The sequence below is a fragment of the Alligator mississippiensis genome, chromosome 8, assembly GCF_030867095.1.
Source record: "Alligator mississippiensis isolate rAllMis1 chromosome 8, rAllMis1, whole genome shotgun sequence".
In the NCBI taxonomy this organism is placed as follows: domain Eukaryota; kingdom Metazoa; phylum Chordata; order Crocodylia; family Alligatoridae; genus Alligator; species Alligator mississippiensis.
This window is the reverse complement of record NC_081831.1, coordinates 67,145,922-67,167,134: the sequence shown is the minus strand read 5'-3', so window position 1 is coordinate 67,167,134 and position 21,213 is coordinate 67,145,922. Positions and strand designations below refer to the sequence as shown.

Genomic DNA, 21,213 nt, shown 5'->3' with positions numbered 1-21,213 from the left:
GCAATAAGGACTCCAAACAACAACAGCTGCAAACTTATTCATCCTTTCAGCACTTACCTTGTGCGGAGAAATCAAACAGCCTACATAAAAAGGGTGGAAGGTTTCAGACAAGTAAAAACTTTCAAAAGGAAATAACTGATGGGAAATAATTAATGGAAATTGTTACAGAACTGCTGGCTTAGATCTTGTCAGGAACACAGACGAGTAATGCAGGAGTGTTACTTTTATAGCAGTGGCGCTCAACCTTTTTCCCCAGTGGGCTGGATGGGCAGTGCTCAGCTCCCTCCTAGGTCAGATTTGGCCTGTGACCCTGGTCTGTCACCTAGGGCAGGTGCAAAAGATCCCTATGCAGCCACACAGAGCGGGGCAGGGAGCAGCTTGGTTCTTCTCTGGCCATATGGGAAGGGTTTGTGGCCTGGCCCTGACCCAGCCATGTGAGGGGAAGGGAATCTGGTCCAGCCCCATCTGGCAGTGGTGAGAAGGGGCCCTGAGAATATGGCAGCACAGGAGGGTAGCAGTATCAATAACCACTGCTCCCCATCACCAAATTTCCTGACCCATGGGGAGCTCCATGGGCCACATTTGGTCCGTAGGCTGAAGGTTGAGCACCTGTTTTACATTATCATCAGCAGGCAGGGTGATTTACAAATATGGTATATGAGACTTGAAACCTGCCCCAAAACCCTGTGTGGTCTCATTTTGGAGCGTTACCTTGCATATCAATCTTGCAAAGTGTCCTCACTCAAGTTCAATGGCACAGCCTGTGTTCATTAGCAGCGCTCCCATGAATTAGGTCAACAAGAATTTTGCTGCTGATTTGATAGCTCCATGTTTAGATCTGAAATGGCTTGAATGACTTTTTTACTAATTTCTCCAAAGTGTTCATTTGTTGTGACTTTGATTTTATAGTATGTGATGTGGCCTGAATTTCCAAAGTACACACACACACACACACACACACACACACACGCCAAAAGTGTGATACTGAGGGCTATGAGAGGTCACATATGTGCACGCAGAACTGCTCTTTGAAGATCAATATCTATATATTCTTGGAGCTGGCATGGGAGGAGAAGCAGATGATGGGGGTGGAAGTCAAGTATTAGAAGGAACATTTTAGGAGGGATTTCAGATGTGGCCTAAGTGATTCTTGATTTGCAGCCTAAGTCTCTGGTATAAGGGTCTTGTCTACAGAAAGAAAAAGATAAAAGATAACTTCATAAACCCTTCATCTACAGAGCAATCTATAGCTGACCTCACAGATGAACACATTTCACAGAGCAGCATAAACTCCCAGACATCTCTAAGTGTCCCAATACCTTGTGTATCTGGCTACCATATTTGGGGCTAGAATTCAAAGCCAACAACCACAGAATCCTTGGATTATTTGCAACGGACAAGCCTGACAGAGAAAACATATGTTTCATTTGATTGGAACCAGATTTGTACAGCCTGCAATGGTTGAGCATCAAGAAATACAGCTTAGGTCAGAGCCCAGCTAAATACTTTCCAAAGAGACCACAATTTTGTTTCAATCTATACAGCAGATACAAAAAAGAGGCCACTGAAACTTGGGTTAAAGCTTCCAGAAGCAAATATATTTATTTTCACTGCTGATGTGAAACTTTCCATGCCAGGAAACCTGCAGTGTATTGTGTTTATATACTGATCTATGCAGGGGCAGTGGGAATCCCTACCTCTGAAAGCTTTCTTGTGCTGTTTTACACTGATGTAAAATCAGGAGTAACTACGTATATCAGTGGTGCTCATGGCTATGTAAGCAGAATCAGGTGTTTTCCAGCTACAGTCTTTGTTTGCCAAGTCCTGTATTGGCCCAATTGCATTTGCAGATCTCCTCTTACAATTTCTAGAGCAGCTGCTATAGCCATGCTTAATATACACCAAGGACAGAGTTTTAAATCTCTTAAACAATTCCCTTCTATAAGCTGAAGCATTAACTCTTCTGCATCTTATTGCATTCATCTGACATTTAATCTCTAGAAAAGAAACCAAGATGCTCTGTCCCCTTTGGGTTACCCAAAGGTCAATGCAGAACAACTTCTAAAGCATTGGCTCAACTTTTCTGTTCGTGTTTGCTTCGTCTTCAGTTCATGCACATCCAAATACATGCTCTACTGGTGCTTTTCTGTTGCTGGATTCATGATGTGAATCACATTTTGAACTTGGTCTTTCACTGAACACAGTAACGTACTGTGTGCTCTCTTTTCAGCATGGCCAAGCACAGCATGTCAAAGGCAAATGGATGCTGGTAATCAGCCAAGTGGTGAAACACGTGGCTAGCCCTCGCATTGTTGCTGAAGGGTGTGGGATCGTTTCTGGAGTGAGAAGGTTGAGTGTGTTGACCCTTGTTGGTTTATGGTAAGGTGACTACAGGAAAGAGGACAAAGGCCTCCTCCCGAGCATGAGATATTGAAAAGAGTCTGAGCTTTTCATGGAAGAAAATATGAGTTCCAACAGCTGTCGATGAAGGCCAAGTGGAGTCAGTGCACTCATTTTTAATTTTGGAGATCTGAAGAAGAAACAAACAGAAAGTGGCTTGTACCATATAATTAAATGAATGGGTTTATGCTGTATTAACATGTTTAAGGGCTTAGAGTTAAGACTGTAATTGGCTCTAATGTGGTTTCACCAATCTTTCAGTGAGAAAAGAACTTGGACATTTTCCTGCCCTATGCATAAAGCAAGCAGAAATACTACCTCTCAGATCCCACTGGCCCCCCAGTACTAAGAAGATAGGCTATAGCTGGGCTTCTGCTCAGGGGTGAATTTTGGTTGAGGAGGCCAGGCTCTGTCCAGATTTGAATCCACTGCTATTCCACTGACTTCAGAGGGTTTTTGGGATGTAAATAAGTAAAGAGCTAGGCTTTGCCTTTAGCTACGTGTCTTGTGGTATCACAAACGCAGAGCTGCCTCTTTAGTAAAAATGGTGGGTTGGTTTCCAGGCCATGATGAGTGTGTATCTCCTTTAGTCAAAACACATATGGTCTCGTCATGAATTCAGTATAGTTAGGAATGCTCCCCCCCTCCCTATTTCTCTTTGTGCACATACAGCTGGGATTGATCTCAGGAAGACTGGGAATAGCAGTAAGTGAATCCAGCTACAACACACAATATATATATATATATATATATGTATATATATATATATATATATATATATATATATACACACACACATACACACACACACACACACACACACGCACGCATATATATATATATATATATATATATATATGTATATATATATACACATATATATTCAATGTATGGTTATCAGGCCAAATAAAAGAATGAAAAAGGTTGTGTCAGCCTAAATACTGAAACCAAATTTTATTTTTTGAAAGTGACATTACACACATCTTGCAAATGTACATTTAGATGCAAAAACAATGAGTAACGAATATTGAGAGCAAAGCGACAAAGTAGACAGGTCCTCTGCTGCATGGCATTGCACCATGGGAATTTTCAGAGCTGGGGAGATGATCACAGCAGTAAAACAGTTCACAACGCCTCACAAAAGTGAAAGTTTGCTCTAGAAAGCCATGTCCTCTAACAAAAGGAAGTACTACTATGAGAGAAGAGGCACAAGGGAGAGAGATGTGGATCTAGGTAAGTTTCGGGTTTTGCTTCAAGTAAGTTTGTTTCCTTTGTTTCTTACAAGATCCGTCTTTCTGAGTGATGCTGTAGTTCAAAGCCTTTGAATTTTTCTGTCTTCTGTTGCAAATAGAACAAAACCAACATTACCAAATAACAAGCCCTATAGGCTGAAAACAGAGTCTGGGGATATGTAGGAGTTGTTTTCCACAGAGGTATGTTCATCCTCCCACACCCTACTGTCCATTCATTAAAATCAAAGATCCTATATTCAAACTCTGCAAATAAAGATCCATGGGGCTATTTTCCTTAAAAGAAGCCCTGGATTGGGAAAAATGATCTTCAAATACAACCCATGCCTAACACTTCAGTAGCCATGGATAAATGAGATCACATTGTTTAGCAATGATGAGATCCTGTGACTAGTTAACTAGTTGTGTAACTTGGTCAAAGGCAATATAGTACTGATCTCTAGCTGTTTTATTGTAGAGTTTAATGTCAAATTAAAAGTAACAAAGGCTTTGTTCTGTAAGATACATACCATAAACTGAAAAGAAGCTGTTGAGAACTGCTTTTCAAACTTTGCGTATCATTTTATTTATGTCCAAATCTGTAACTTACAACCACGAGAGAATGAGAGACAGAGAGAGAGACAGAAACAGAGAGAATCTTTTCAGCAGTAAAGGAAGGTTAAGAAATGAGATGTACAATACCATGCATTTACTCTCAAAAGCTTGTTCACTAGCAAGCTAAAGTTTCTAAAACTACAACCACTAATTTACATCTGTTTGCTAAGTAATTGAGTTCTACCTACAGCTATGGAGCAGAAGGTTTGTTTTTTTTTTTTCTTTTTTTCCTTTAAAACGTCAATAAAAATGTCTTCTGTACAAGTTGAATGGCACAAAAGGTGGCAAAATTGCTAAATAACTCACCACAAATGGAGAATGCAGGATTAGTTCAAAACATGCATGTACTGTGTACAGGTAAGCAAGGAATCATTGGCATAAAGCTGCAATATATTACAAGATGATACAACTGAGACATTTTGGCATAACCTCTTGCCTGTTCCTATTCCTTTAAGAGAACTTCCAATTATGCAGTCCAAAAGGAAATTCAAGATATGTCCCCAAGCAGTAAGTTAACAATGGTAATGCTATTGTCTGAAGAAAAAATTCCACCCTTCCCAAAAAAGCATGAAAAGTCAACTTAACACTGCATGTAGCACTGTGGCATGGTTATGGAAAATTCTTGCCAAAATGAAATGTTAGATGGATCAATTATAGGAGAACAAAATCCTCGTTTAAATTAATAACTCTTTTTACAACATGTAATTAGTTAAATACGTCATTATTTAAACAAAGCAAAACAAAGTTTACCAGCAAATACAACTCAACCCATACCACCAACACATCCTCCAAGGTTATGTACAAAGAGTTTAAAGTATACCAGCTAAACTTTAAACTCAGCTTCCCCGCCCCCTACCCCCCGCCCACTGAATGACAATAGAAAATACATTGTGGCCTCTCGGTTATATTATATTGCAGCTTTGTTATTAATGATGCTATCATACAAAATTAATTAATGACCTAAGACGGTAATCAATGATCAGATTCCACTTCAGCTGCACATTTCCCTTAGCACAACTTACTTCCCAATAGAATTGCAGACTAGGAAAACTCCAAGGTCCTTATGAGGAATAAAAGGCAATACACATTCTTCAGAGAATGGTGGCATGAAGAACCTGGAGTTGACTTCAGAGTGGCTTATTGTAGCTTGTGATTATAACAGCAATTAAGAAAATAAGCAAATGCTAGTAACAGCAAAGTCATCAAGCTGCTATTCCTTTCCTGTGCTTCTAGACTATACAGTATGATGAGATGCAGAGTGGAAGTGGAAAGTCATCTTCTCAACTTCCAAACTGTGTTGCAATTTTGTAGAATAGAAGGAGATTTACTTAAACAGTTCTCCTCTTCCTCAGAGGCCTGGGGATGTTTTCTAAATGGATTATCGCAGCCATATTATCAGTGCCATTGTGGGAAATTTGCTCAGATCCATGCAATTTAAATAAAAATGAACTAACACTAATTTACACGTCAGAATTCAGCATGTACTTACAACAACTCGTAGGGTTTCTTGCTCTTACATTCAATACTTCTGCTTCACTTTATCTATAGACACCAACTGATAAACAGTGCAATTAATTCCCTAGACATTCTTTTCCTCAAGGAGACACATTATTAGACATTACACTAAATTTCTATTGTGAAAGAAAAGAACAAAATGTGTCAAAGGTGTACTGCTTTGGAAATACAGTACTTCAGAGACGTGGCTGGAATTTTAGAAATAAGACATAGGTGTAAATTCTTCAGATGGAACCAGAAAAATCCTTCAGTTCTAAGACTGGGTTTTTGCTCTGAAGTTGCAGTCAGAATATGGTCTTCCTCCATGTTCAGAGGGAACCTGATTCAAGGTTTCAATTTGGTCCTTTACAGACAAAGGGGTTGGTTCTTTCTTTCAGTTCTGTACCTGGGCTATCAAAGTTTCAGAGTCATGGTTTTGTTTCATGCCCATCTCTGCCTGGTGCTGCCAGCATATCTGGATATGACTCCATGTGCTTTGGAATATCTCAAATACTCTAAAAATTCCTTAAAGAGAGAGAGAGAGCAACCTTGTTTCTTATATAAAGCTGAAGTGGTTACTGGCTTCAAAAAGAGATGGGCCAAGCACCTTGGATAAAATCAAAACTAGCTTAGTTTACCTCAAAACTCAAAGTGAAAAACCCTAAAACTTCTTTTCTATGTTCAAAACCATTTGGCAAAACTTTCCTCTCCAAAAAAAAAAAATTAAAATCCATAATCCATTATTCAACTTGGTTTCAGATACAGCTGGGCAGAGAAATACTAGGAGAGGCAATATCTGATCCTATCTACCCTCTGAGCTCAGGTCTTCTACTATCAGACTGAGCCTTCATCTGATCAAACATGCCTTATAGCTGAGAATCTCAAGGGACTGCCTGATTTTCAAGTCTAAAATGCTTCAAACAGATGCTTAAATAAGTGGAACCATTTCTGCTTCTCCTTCACTAGCCATAAATTAATTCCTCTATGTATCATCTACCACTGAAGTATCACAGAAGTGTACAGGGGACCACTTTCCAGCTGGTACCCATAGCATTTCCTTTGCAAATACTAAAAAATGATCCCATAGATCATTAGAGTGAGCGCTGTTGAAATCATCACCAACTTCTCTGCTCAGATAAACAGATTGAGTTCCATTTCTTTCAGTGGAGTTTCTGTTCATTTTGATCAGCTAAGAATTCAGTGTAGTGGTTTTCAATAGTTAAATGTTGTGTTATGTCCATGGGATTCTACAGCGAGGATGCAAATCTACCATCTTTAATGAACAAACTCCCTCTAAAATCAAGAAGAATTTTGCTTGGTTGATTTGTCTTTTAGCGTTCAATTCACTAATGCTGCGTCACCCATGATGCTGAAAGAATTACCCCAGAAGAAAATGTGGCCTTACTTGTCTATATCCTCTCTCCAGCTTTGCTTTCTCATGAATTTTTGAGGTATAATAGCTATAATTTGGATGCCTCGATGATGAATTTTAAAATTCCTTAAAAAAATTTTTTTTCTTGTCTTTTTTAACCGAAAGAACTAAAATCACGCTGACCAGTATAGACAACCAAACAGTTTAAAGGCTCTATTCCTTCTTTCCCAACACAACTAAGTGGCAATGCCTTTTACTCAGGCAACAACCTAGACAGCAGTCATATACCAAAAGCTTCACAGAAAAGAAATCCTGCTTTATGTACAGCAGACTAGGAAACCTTGGATCATATGAAACAGCACAACACCTTACAAGCGGAGAACCAATGGGGCTACTTATAAACTACACTAAGCAAGGAAATAGGGATCAAAACCTGGCCCTACAAGAATGAAACAGATAGAATTAAAATAAGACGATAAAAAAGCAGAAGATAGACTGGATATACAAGCTCCTGGAATAGGCCGATTGCAAGAATCCATGGGCAAGATTCTGGCCCCCCGCCATGCTGAGCACTGCCGTACTCCTTGATTAACTCCCGCAAAATCAGCAGCTCTCTTTATAGCCAGAAGCACTGTTCAGTCTCAGTGAGTGTGGCAGCATGGCTCACTTCCTGATGAAAGGGGTTACAAGTATTCTGAATTATTTGTAGAGTCGCGTTAGTGGTCAGTAACTCCAAGAACAAGATCAACATCAGTGGTTCTGCCAGCACAGCTCAACAAGATAATACAACTAGAAGCTATAGTAGCTTCGCTCTGCTTCAAGTGGGCTACTCTGCCTGTGTTTTCAGCTGTGCTCTTAGGGGAGGGCCTGGAAAATGTGAGAGGCTCTCATTATTTTTTGTGCATGTGTGTCTTATGATTTCCTAAAGCACGAAGCCTGTCTTCTCAGGAACCAGGCCCTGGTGATACATGGCTATTTCTAGTCCTAGGCAGAGGGATAAAAATTACACGGAACAAAACCACAGGCTGGGGCTGTCACTTGACAAAAGGCCATGTCTTTCCCCCTACTCTTTGGAGGATGACACAGACTTTTATGCGCTGGCAGAAAAAAGGAACAAAGGGACAGGAGGAGGAATTTCAAATCAAATCTTTTTGCCCACAGCCAAGTATGACTTTATTTTTGTGACTGGGAGGGGGACACAAATTGTCACTGCAAGCTAGCTCTAGCCAACTTGGGCACTGGTGGAACACACACAGCCATGCTGCCCCTGCTGCTTTTCAGTCCAGAGCCAAGCAGTAGCTCCTCCCTTGTCCATAACGTTTCCGTTTGTTCATTACTCTTGGTTTCTCCGATTTTTTTATTTACTATTTCTGCATGTGTCAGACTGGGACACTTTCACCACTCTGCCTCTCACTCTCCTTCCAAGCAGATCTCATACTATTAGGACCTGCAAGCATTTTTGCTGCTGCTCATTAAGGACCTCCTAATAAATGCTCTCTACTACTCTTCTTGGAACAAGTCTCCTTTCTTTGTTTCCAGTCGCAGTGGGAAACAAAAATGCCAACTTTCTTTGTCAGTTGATGAGCTCTCATTGCTGAAGGAGTTGCCAATTCCCACACTGGATCAAACCAAGAGTTCATCTAGCTCAATATCCTGTTTCCAACTGTGGCAAGTAGTGGATGCTTTAGAAGTGAAAGAAATAGGGCATGTGTGTATAGAACCAGCCCCTGTAACCTCCCAGTTACCAGCAATTATAGGTTTGGGGATGCCTTAAACCTGAGGTTGCATTCCTGATTGTGGCATTTAATAGCACTTGAAGGACCTATCCTTCATCAACGCCTTTCATTTCTTTTTGACCCGGGTGATACTACTGGCCCCTCCACATCCTGTGCAATGAATTCTGCATATCAATTATGTGCTGTGTTTTTCTGTTTGAGTGAGGTCTGCCACCCAATAATTTCATTAGGTGCATCCTAGTTCCTGTTTTATGAGACATCTTATGAGGCACAGAAATAGCAGTTCTTGATTCATTTTTTCCAGACTTTGCAATTTTATCAACCTCGGCCATCTCTCCTCTCTTCCCTTTAGGCATCCTCTGGCTGCAATTGTTGCATGCAAGCTGTCAGAACCAGAGGAACTTTAATGGGTGTCAGAATCTTGAATTCTAGTTCATTGGGTGCAGAGATCAGGAGCAGAAATGTGTTGGCCTTACTAAATACATTAGCATAGAAAGAACAAAGACAATTGTTCCCCATGAAGGGATATATCTGCAAACCAATCCAGACAAAGATCAGTTGAACAACAGGTCCACTGGCTTCTGGGATGTAAGGCCACTGGAATCCTTTGAGTTAGAGATGCAGCTGGTTCAGTGCTTACAAATATAGGGCCCAAATTTTGGCTAGTAGCACCAGGAGCCCCAAACAGGCATATATGTAACTTTGCAAAAAGAGGGGTTTAGCAGGAGATAGTATTCTGGCCAGAAGCAATGGCTCCACATAGCCCAAAAGCAGGAACAGTTTGGGCACTGGATGAGTGCAGGGGCCGGTTTCTAGGCCTCAATAACTCACCTCAAACCAAGCTTGTCAGCTGTATATATTACTAGAGATACTGGATTTCAGGTCAAGAAAAAAAGGGAGGGGAGGAAACAACACTCAATGATAGGATCCATTACTGTAGAAGCCAGAACACTTGGACTCCTAATACACAGCCCACTAGGACATCTTACTAGCCTCATCTCATTCCTGAGACACCACTGAGCAGGACTCCTCAAAGCCACAGGCATGGTGTGGGAGGACATCAGTGCCACCACTCAGAATGAACCTGTGATAAACGATACCATCATTTTCCCAGTATGTTAATGGAGAATCAGCTGGATAAATATGAGACTGAATAATAATCTCAGCAGGCTAGATATTCAGGGAGGCTGCCCCATCTGTCAGTTTATATTCTGGCCTAATTGGACTTTTCAGTATTACTAAGTATTTCTGAAGCCCAAAGAGGGGAGATGTATTGGAAGGCACACTTAGGGGCTAAGTACAGATGGTCAAAAAACCTGAGCCTGAATTGATTCAGTCTTCTCAGATTAGTCTAAACTGCAGAGATTGAACTGATAAGCAAGTGAACAGACACTCACTTTTGATATTGGAAATGCAGCCACATGCTTAAAGTGGCCCAGGTCAGAAGCTGGGGGGGCGCTAGAGTATGCCTCCCTGCTTGGCCAGAGCAGACAGCTTGGGCCAAAGCTAACCTGCTCATCTGCGGTGGGGGAGGTGTTGCAGGAATGGTGCAAAGTATCCTGGGATGCTGAGGGACTGTGAGTTAACTTGAATCTGAAGGGGATCTGTGACAGAAGTTTAATAAACTAATTTAATCTAAATCAGTTAAGTCTGATGCTACATCCATCCAAGGGTATCTTAAACTGGTTTTGGCCATTTTGAAAGCGGTTTATGTGCACTGAACTTCTGTCATGTTACAGATTTGAACAGGTTTGTGATCATTTATACCAGTTTATGTGTAACTTCTGTACCTAGCCATGGAGGTAACAGTTCTAAATTCAGAGACAGTGCTAGCTGTATCATTTCTCTGTTATCACTAATAAAGCCATTACCCTATTGCAAACACACATGCCTCTTTGAACTAGACCACTCAACCTAGAGGTGAGGAGTTCTGCCTTGTATTTGCAAACTCTTTAAACCATCCTAATTCAAATGACCAAGCAGGACCTGGAAACCAGCTTAGTCTGCTTTGATACTGGATCAGCAAACCTAAAAGTAACATTAGTATTTGACAGCAAGTATGTAAAATCACCAATAAAGAAAATAAACTATTTTCTTTCATCTCAGCTACATGTAAATATTTATGCATGGTATAATTATTTGTACATGAGAATGCTCCATGCACAGTTTCAGGTTTCTCTGCTTGGAACAAGGCAGAGGGTTTTCTTTCTACCTCTGTTTATATCTATTTTGCTTCTTTATTTCCTAAGAATTCATCTTGCTCCTATGGAAATGAATGGAAATTTTCCTCATTGACTCAACAAGTGAAGGACAGATTTATTAAACATCCTACTGTGCTCCCAATCAAATGACAAAACTTGCTGACAATACACGGAATAGGATTGCATCTTTAGGGCTATATTGTGCCCTTAGATGTGAATGTGACTTCCACTGATGCCTGTCAGTGGAGTTGCACCTCAGCAAGGATACAGTATGGCCCCCAAACAGCAATCCCAGAACTGTCACATAATGAAACAGTGCAGTCAAAGGCATTCTGAAGCAAGCACCAAGACATCAGAAAAAGGTCTCATCGTTTTCTAATCTTAAAGGAAAACATATTTTTGTACCACCTTTACTTATTAAAAATGACTTGTGATATTGTTTTGTTGTGTGCCAATATCTTTTTAGTTCCTCTCCCTCTCAAGTTCATTCAAAATTAGGGTTTATGGAAAATATTTGAGAAAGGTTAAATGACAGCTGGCCCATATGTGCATAATGGAAAAGGTGAAAGAAATGTAGCCCCTATCTTCTGGGCAAAACTAGCTTTTCCTGATAGCAGAGAAAGTAATTCAAAGAGAGTTGCTAGCACCTGGAAAGACCATGTGTTAATTTGCTGAGGTTAAGAACAGAGAGCATTTTAGGACAAAAGGAAGCCTTACATCTCATCACAAAACCATACCAAATTACAACTGAATCACTAATGTCTTTTAAGTCTACTACAGGGGCACCACAGATGTCTATTAGAGACAAGATTTGCAGAGCTGTTTTAGCTACACATTTTATACCAGAAGATGTTCTGACTCATAAATCTTAGGATTTAGATATTAAAAAAAAATAAAAAATCAGAAGGATCGGTCATTAAACCTTATACTCTATGGCCCTGATCTTCTACAGAGAAAACTGCCATTGCAATGGAGACTTGGTTTGTTTATGGCTTGAGAACTTCTCTAATTCCTCTTTAATTTGGATATGCGTCATGCATACATGCTGCCTAATATGCAAGCACCATGAAATGTACCAGACATAGTAGAAATAAAGGAATGAAGTCATATCTCACAAACAGACCTCTAAAAAGCCTTAAGTTTCCACCAGTTCTGTTTTTAAATGCTGTATTATTTTAAAACTATGCAGTGTTTCAATTAGTCTCTGAAAATATATAGAGAACCTCATGGGGGAAATTAGACAGCTCTTTTACAGCAGAATTAATATGGCAGATCCTCAGACCCTGCAGTTTTATGTACTTAGAAGAAGAAGAAAAAAAGTATAAACTTTGGAGGATACAGAAGTATTCCTTTAGTTTGCTCCTAGAACTCATCTAGACTGTTTTCAAGGCAGAACTCAAACCCAGACTTAAGTCCTGCTGAAGTCAGCGGGAATTGATCACACGCTTAGCTATTTTCCTGAACCAGGCCCATTCTGATGTCTATAATATTCTGCCTGCAATTCATTTCTTTTTGTACTGTCTGTTTTCAGGATCCTGTGAAGCCAAAGATATCTCGCACAGTATGTACGCTATTCTACATGCATTTCTGTACAAGTACTCATGCAACAGCAGCATTACGACAGACTAACAATGTGTTACATCTGAAATGCTCACAGACTTCTACCTACAGTCCAGGTATCTCTACCTGGAAAATTGCTTCTAAAACATGGGAGTTTGAACTCTTACCCTGTTTTACTTGTGGCTTTTGCTGGTTTGAATGGCTATTTTTTCCCTCTGAAGAAAATGGTTTCTTTGCTTAGGCCTATCTAAATTCCCTTGCTGATGCATCATATGGTCAAAAATGATCATCAAGCTCAGCCCTTGCTCCTGAGCAGTCCTTGTGACAGTGACACTCCTACAAGTAAGAGTTTGCAAGTCCTGTGATGTGTCGCTTTGAAGAACAATCCAGGAGGAGTGCTTGGAACAGTTCTTTAGAAAGTTCCCGTAGAAGGAGCTCTTCTCATTATCTAAATGGTAGGTGCAGATGCAAAGATAACTATCTACCTCTGTATCAGTGTTACCCAGATTGGTTCCAGCTTTGTCTCAGGCAAGCTGACCTGGATGGATACTGGAGAATAGAAAAGTCATTTCCCAGTAGATTTTTAAACACTGTACAGGACTGCTGTTAGCTACATGCCTCAGACCTCTTATAGATATGACAGCCTGGATGTGCAGGCTATTGATAAGTTGTTCTGCAGTTAAGGAAGCCCCTAAACTTAATGCTGTAGCTGGCCTCTTGCTTCCTAGATTGACAGGGACTAGGAGATGGGCAGCAAGGCACTTTGGACCATGGATACAGAAGGAGCACCTTGCATCACTCAGGTAACATGTCCCCTGTCTAATTAACAATTGTCATTGTCACTCAGTTCCTGGTTAGTCAACTTGAGCAAGTAAGATGATGGCTACCGTTCAGAGCAGGACCTCTAGAAGGGCTGGAAGTGAAAGACTGGTGGGTATCCTCAAGATTCCCCCAACAGGGAAATGAAGGAGAAGGGGAAAGGATGGTCATGTTTTGTTGTGTCAAAGGCAAACGTGTCTTCTCATTGTTGAAAGAAAGGCCCTAGATTTAATAGTATACTTTGCAGAAACAAATCACAGTCTATGCTATCTTTCTACTTAAAAAGCCATATTTTCAAGAAGGGTCTCTAATTTAGTACCCATGTGAATATACACCCCAAAAACCTTTGTCCACATACAACTACTCCTTGCTGTTCTTCAGCATCAGAGAATCTGAAAGCACTTTTCCAACTTCAGTGAATATGTGGCCTCACAAACCTCCCGTGAGGTAGAGCAGTGTTATTATCCTCCTGGTACAGACAGCTATAGAGGCACAGAAAAATGGAGACCTGCTCCAGTTCATACACAAAATCTAGCTGAGTATTGAACTTTGGATTCCTGACTGCCACAACTGTGCTTTGTCTCCACGGCCATCTTTCTTTAATACAGAGCTTTCACTATGGGGGAACGTGAATCTTCACCTCTCTAAACTGCATTTAGGTGTCTTGATGCAGTAGGTCAAATATCCAACTCTCAGTCATGTGGCCAGGGAGTTACACATCTAAATTCAGCTGTTTGTAGGTGCACAAATCATTTCTTGGGAAAAACCCTAGGAACAAATGTTTGCACCTAAGACTACTGGGTGAAAATTTGGTATAAAATAACTCCAATCCCTTGGTAATTCCAAATCGTCTTCTTTTGGATCATCTCAGCTGCAGCTTGCTTTTATATATTGTATGTATTGTCATGTGAATTAAAAAAAAAACGCAGCCTGTACAGAGTGTTAATAGTAGCAATGCAAACTAATAAAATACAAAGTGGCTTCTGAAAGGAATGAAACCAAATCATCTTCTAGCTAAGTTATTCATGTGGCACCAAACACCACGACTCCATAATTCATTCTACTCAAAGGGATTGAAAAGAAATACGGAAATCTGCGTATGTGCTGAAAGAATGTAAAAGAGAGCAACACAAAACATTTGTTTGCAAGGACTTCATTCGAGTCCGGTTCTGTAGTAGTCAGTCTCGCTGAAAGCTTATTCCGTAAGAAACAGAGGCAATACCAACTAGCCTATACCATTACAGTCTAGGCATAGTAAAAACCACCAGCTCTGTGGAATATATTGATGAGTCCCGTAGGATTCATTACTGATTAATAAAAGTGATGATTTTCACTAAATCCCCTAAGAGTTTTTTCTTTTCTGCTAGAAGAGTTTCTTTGAACACCTCAAAGTTCCATCTGTAATATAAGTAGAGCATCTGGCCATAGTTAGGAGTATTGAAATGTAAAGAAAAACCTTAAAAATGCTAGCTTAAACATTACAAAAACTATCAAAACATTCATTATTTCAAATCGACTTCCTTTTTTCCTGCAAGTGCCTGTTTGGCAGTGACAACAAGATTTCTAAACTAAGTTGTTATTATTACTAGTTTGCAGTAGTTGTTTTTTTGTAATTTTTTTTCTTAATGTGTTTTTTAAACAAAAGAAAATTACCAGCTTTTATAAAAAAGAAGGAGCTTGAATACTTACTCCTAAAACACAGATACAAGTTCTTTTCTTATAAAAAGTGTATTGATTTCTTGCTATAAAAAGCGACCTAGAGGTGTCAGACCTGAAAACAAATTCTCACAGTGTTTTCAGCGTTGGATGTTTACAAGGCATTAAGATTATAAGCAGAGATAGAGAGATACCATGCAGTAGATGTAATAACTTATTATCAGCCAGCATTATCTTTGGGTTTTATGATAAATCTGGTTCATGCCAGACACTCAACTGACATATATATCTCAGCTTACTTATTAGAAATGTCCCAATATATAAATTTATGATGTCATCATTGTGCTATACAAACTTTGCTCACTGTCTTAGGCAGCATTTCTGAAACTGGTCCAATATTCTTTGTTCCACATTCTGCTGGCATCCTAAGCCTCTTATGGTAATAAGCCATTTCCTTTCCTGCTATTCAGCAACAGACATTGACAATAGAGAGTACGCATGTGTGAAAATCAGACACAAAATGAGAAGCAGATCTGCAGTCACAGAGCTGCTAGTATTTATCAGCATTGTGAGAAGGTAGAAAGGGACATTCGTTTTCTTTTAGCTTTAGAATAATCAACAGGATTCACTTCTGTAGAACTAGTAGGGATCTATCAATGTCTCTACAGCCAATAATAAATTCATGCAGTTAGAGCAGAAGAAGAACTAATACAAGAGAAGGGGAAATCACTGGCATGTTAGCCTGAGATTGCTGGCAATGCCCCTTATGCATCCCTGTAAAGTTATCCAGCAGAATGGTATCACTCTATCCCTATAAGTTGATAAGTGTTGATTTGTGGCACAGAAGATAAATCACAGAAAAAAAAATTACATAGAACTGTGTGTCCTTTGATTGATTTGAAAGCACCCAGTCACCTATCTGCTTCATTTGGCAGAAGTACTGTACTGTATTTTTAACAGAGCTTGTAGCACGGACAGTTGGCATTGTGTTCCTTTACATGGAATCCCCAAGAGAATCAGAGTCGTCCAAAGACAGAGGCAGGTACAAGTCCTGTAAGAGGAAAGGACAAAATGTTAATCCCCACACTCGGGTTCCAGCAACAAGGAGACAGCTCCCTGATTCAGTTCACTGAAGGGCCTAGGAACAGGGTGGAAGTCTCCTTGATGGGAGACTGAATAGACAAACCAATTATCAGAATCAGCCATGATTTACAACAAAAGCATTTGCACAGTGGGGAAGGGGTGGGTGGGGAGGTCTCAGTAAAAAAAAGGCAGACTGATTTTCAGTGACAATCAGAGAGAAAACCTTTCAGCCACTTCACAGTCAGTGTCTATCTATTTAACACTGTGCATGAATGCAGAGGATCTTTTGTTAAACAGGTCAGTTTATTTTAGGTCCACAGTAAAGAGTCTTATCCCTATGTGACAGCTGCGCCTTGGTCACTTCTCTAGCACGGCTCTCTCTAGAAAGTTAACAAGAACCTGAGGTGTTTCATGATATGGCCCATGTTTTAAGTCATTGAAGCTCTTTATGAATCACAGGTTTAGAAATGAGTCCAGGCTGCAAAATTTGGATCTGGCTCTGGGTCTAAACCTATTCAGTAGGGCTGTGCAAAGCTTTGGTCTCTGACTTGATTTGGGGGAGATCTGGCCTGATTCGGTGGTCGAATCTCTGAATCCAAATCGAAACAGAGGACCCTTTAATGTCTTCAAATCGAATCGGAACCCTCTGAATCGATTCGGAGAGATTCGGAGATTCGGACAGATGCAGCTTTAAATGTTTTTTCTACATATCTCAAGGCAGCAGGCGGCTCATGAATGCTGCGATGCTGAGGCACGTGGAGTGTCCCACAGAAGTGCGGGGGGCCCCCCAGCGCACTCAACAGCAAACCTGGAAGTGGACCAGAAGCATTTACAATCCACTTCCGGGTCCACTGGAGAGCGCGCTGGGGGGGCCCCCTGCACCCTCTCCGGCTCAGTGACTGGTGCCTTCTGGGTCTGGGGGGCGGGGGGTACCCAGGGTCCCCCCGTGGCTGATTGCTGAGCTGGGGGGGCGTGGGGGTCCCCATGGCGGACCCAGAAGCAGACTGGAGGTACTTCTGGTCCACTTCTAGGTTTGCTGCCAAGCACGTAGGGGGGCCCCCCATGCTTCTGTGGGACGCTTAATCCACCCCAGCATCGCAGCAATCACGAACCATGCTTGCTAATAAGAGGCATGTAGAAAAAAACATTTAAAGCTGTGTCTATGGCCGAATCACTGATTATCTGAATCAGCATCGAATCTTCAGATTCAGATTTGGCTGAATCGAATCGGGGACAGGGATCTGAATCAACAAATCAAATCACTGTCCCCGATTCGGGCTGAATCTGAATCAAAAAGGGTCCATTTCGCACACCCTTATTATCCAGCATTCTTCTCTGGAGTTTTGATTTGGTTTCATCTCCTGCATAATATAAGAATTTATGTATTCAAACCATCCCTGGGAATGTCAGAGCCCTCCTTCTTCCTTACTGAACACAGTGTTATGTACAGAAAGGGGATATGACACACCAAAACATGAACAAACTGAAAGAATCAGCTCAAAACAACAAGTGGGTAGGGAATTCTCACTAGAATATATAAAGTGAACAGCGTCTTCAGCTTTAATTCTTTAAATTTCAGGAAAAGACAAAAGATTTTACTTTATCAAACACTAGAAATAGCTCCTGGGAAGAAAACAATGATGCAAGAATATTCAAGTAACCTAACATGTTACATCCATGTCTGCTGATTGGCTTAAGTCCATGGAGGAGCCAATAACTGATCATCCACCCACAGTGATCACCAGCAATTGTACATTTTTTGTAGGAATTCAGTGGAATGGCTGTGAGTCGGCCAGCCAATGAACACAAATGAACTATTACACGTGGTGAATTTATAATTTTAGTTAAAAGCATGCAGAAAATATTCCCATTCCCCAAATACACCATAAACTCTACAGTATTTGAAAAGTACTTTCAGATCCTTAATTATTGAAGTATGAAGGAGAACTTACTTTGATAAGTAAGATCCCTAAATACATGTAAGCCACTACTGGATGCAGACTGTGGGTCAGATTCTGTTCTGAATACACTGGCATAACTCTTGAGTAATTCCAATGAAGTAAGTGTTAGTTCCACTGAGCAGCTGAGATCAGAAAACAAACTTGAGGGAAACGTTGGTGAGGCAAATGTAGATTGAGGCATGGTTTTGCTAAACAAGGCAAACAAAACTTGGAGGCTGCACAACTATAGGATTATATCCTGACAAGCGTGCATGTGCAGGGGTGCACATTTCCTGTGGGACAAAAAACAGTGGCACACATTTGTGCCACTGCTATTTGTCCCCAGGCACATCCCAGGTGGGGTAGGGGAGGCTGGGGGCAGCACCTGTGCTGGCCCCAGCAGCCTTACCTGGGGTCCTGGAGGCCTCCCAGGGCAGCAGCAGTGCTGAGCCAGCTGCTCAGAGCCTGGCCAGCAGCCAGAGAATGGCTCTGGCCAGCCAGGCTCCAGTTTCTGGTGGTGTTTCATAGTCATTTAACCCTCCTGCTGGGGGATTGTGGTGTAGACATGCTTTATAATGGCTGGGACAGGTCAACTGAAATCAAAACGCATTTATACACATGCTCCGGGAGGCATGGGGTGGGGTGGGGTGCTTTAATTAGTGCAGCTACGAGAGCTGCATAATTAAAAGCACCCAGAGTGTCACATGTGTCAGAGTTCTGGCACTGAAAAATGGTAGTGGGCTGATTTAAACTAAATCTTCTTGAACCAGCTTTAGTTTGAAGTGCCCCACCACCATTTTTCAGCATGGGGACACTGATACACATGACGCTGGAGGCTGCTGGAGAACGTTAATTCCCATGCTCCAGCAGACTCGATTAATCAAGTCTGGAATTACAGCGTGTCGGAGCAGGCTCCCTACAAGTGTATGGGATGTGCCCAAAGGGACTATTCAAAATGAGTGAGGCTTGCATGAGGTCTCATAATAAGCAAGGTGTAATAGTAAACCTTGGCACCCTAATGGTCTTTTTGATTCTCAGGTCTTATTTTTATCTGGTATCACTGAATGCTGCTTCTGGCTGACAGAGATGCTCTGTTTGTTAAATGAAAGCATATGATTTCCAAGGCAGGGTAAGATACCTCAAATAAAACAATTAATGATTTATTTGCTCTCTGTTTTTAGAAATGGTGCCACATAAACCTGAAGAACACAATCAGTTGGAAGAAGAAACTCCTACTATTAATATAAGTTGCAGTGCAATTAGATTTTTCCCTTACCCCTGTCACTGCATCAAAGTTTATTTGCAACATTATTTGTCTTGCCAGTGACTCCCTCTGTAATACTGTAACACACTGAAGCATAAGACTGTCCGTTTCAGCCATGAAGGGACGCTAAGGTGGCCCGAAGAATGTCTATAATTTATTTTCTTTGCTTAGAGACACCTGTTTTCAGGAAAAAAAAGAAGTAGGAAAATCCTTTAACTCGGATGCTTTCAAAAATATATAGTAGTCATTTGACCAAGTGACTCCCTAATGATAGCAGTTTTTCTAGCACCGTGAACACGAGAGATTCTAAGAAAACCACCCGATTGTGCATTGCAGAGAATGAGGTCATGAAGAGTTCTGATTGGCTGAAATCTTGGCCATGCTGAAGTCAAAAGCAAAATGCCCATTGATTTTGGTGGGCCAGGATTTCAGCCATTATATTATATTAAAGATATGTTTAACACTGACTGAAGTCCTCTTCAAGAACAACTTAGTCTGTAGGGCAGTTAGCTCAGAAAAGGCATCAGAGGAAGCCAGTGGGAAGGACAAACTGGACACAATCATAAGGGTAGCTGAGCAGCAGAACCAATCACTGCACAGTTTTCTTAGAGATGGTCCCCTGAAGAAAAGGTCCATTTGTGGTCATAGATGAAAAGCACACAAGTTCATAGACACCTTGCTATCTTTCAGATAGTTTGGTAAGCTAGAGAACATAACCAGGAAAAGCAGCCAATGTACCAGAAAGCAATTATCATACCTGCACAAGAAAATAATTACCTGGTAATTTATTGCCCATAAGATAGAATGAGTTAAAGTTGATATTCTAATACTTTTGAGGATAATGTTAAAATCAATCCTTATAACTTCACTAATATTCAGATTTCTTTCCTTGTTTAATAGGCCAGAATGGTGTGCTGTGAGCCTATCAAGCCAGAAATATTAGATGACTGTATATAATGAATGAGCCCATCACTAGACCAGAAACTCTTACAAAGGCTGACCCATGTTGAGGGCACAGTCATCTGCTCTGATCTATACTAGGGATGTACAACATAGATTACTATCTGTGCCTCTAAAATAGACACCTAATTACTATAATAGGCGTAACGAAAATTCTTAGTGACAGGGCAATTCTCTGCCAGTTTAACCAACAATGTGACCCTGAGTTAAGCTATTTCTTTATATGTCCAGGTACAAAGAGAACTAGATTTAGTAAGGTATAAGAAACGTAATACCTTGTGCTTACGGAGGCTCCCTGGACTGGTTGGTGTGGAGATTGGAGACTGCTTGGATTTGGGTGTAGAGAGCTGACTGCTTGATGTACCATTTGCTGTCACAAAAGAAAACAGAATCCAGCAATGAATTTACAAACAAAATCACCAGACAGATTATTTCTCTCTTTCCCAGAGACAGAAAACATCCAGACAGTCAACATCAAAGGTTCCAGCTTATTTCATCATTTATCCAGAAAAAAAATAACCAAAAGAACAAAATAATTATTCACCAGGCTTAATGTTTCAGTCATTTCAAATACTGGGCATTACCATAAGAGAGGTGAAATATTTGATTTTACAAACAATTACAGGTATGAATCTGTTTAAGAATCCATTACAAAATGAACATTTCAGGGTTTCAAGTCCCTTAGACAATTTAAATCATACAATCCTTATTACTGTTAAAGAAAATCAAAGTCTTTAAATAGTCTAGATCCTTAAATGTGACAAATTATCTTCTGAGTTGATATATTAGCTTGACTGTGCTGAGTGGTGATGCCCTTTGAGGTACTAGTCATTGTAAAGGTAATGGGCAAGGATGTAGCTGAGGCCATTTCACCGCTGCCCTGT

General features: G+C 40.6%; 1 protein-coding gene across 2 annotated transcripts in view; it reads right to left on the bottom strand.

The window, feature by feature from the left end:
- Positions 1-3,339: 3,339 nt before the first annotated feature.
- The window catches only part of DCX (doublecortin), a 127,736-nt gene continuing 109,862 nt past the window's right edge, over positions 3,340-21,213 (bottom strand). For both annotated transcript variants that reach the window (XM_006262561.3, XM_006262562.4), the window contains exons 6-7: positions 20,605-20,699; positions 3,340-16,133 (exon numbers count right to left, since the gene is read on the bottom strand). In XM_006262561.3, coding sequence (XP_006262623.1) covers positions 16,077-16,133; positions 20,605-20,699 — 152 coding nt within the window. In that variant the 3' untranslated portion in view covers positions 3,340-16,076. The remainder of the gene's footprint in view (positions 16,134-20,604; positions 20,700-21,213) is intronic.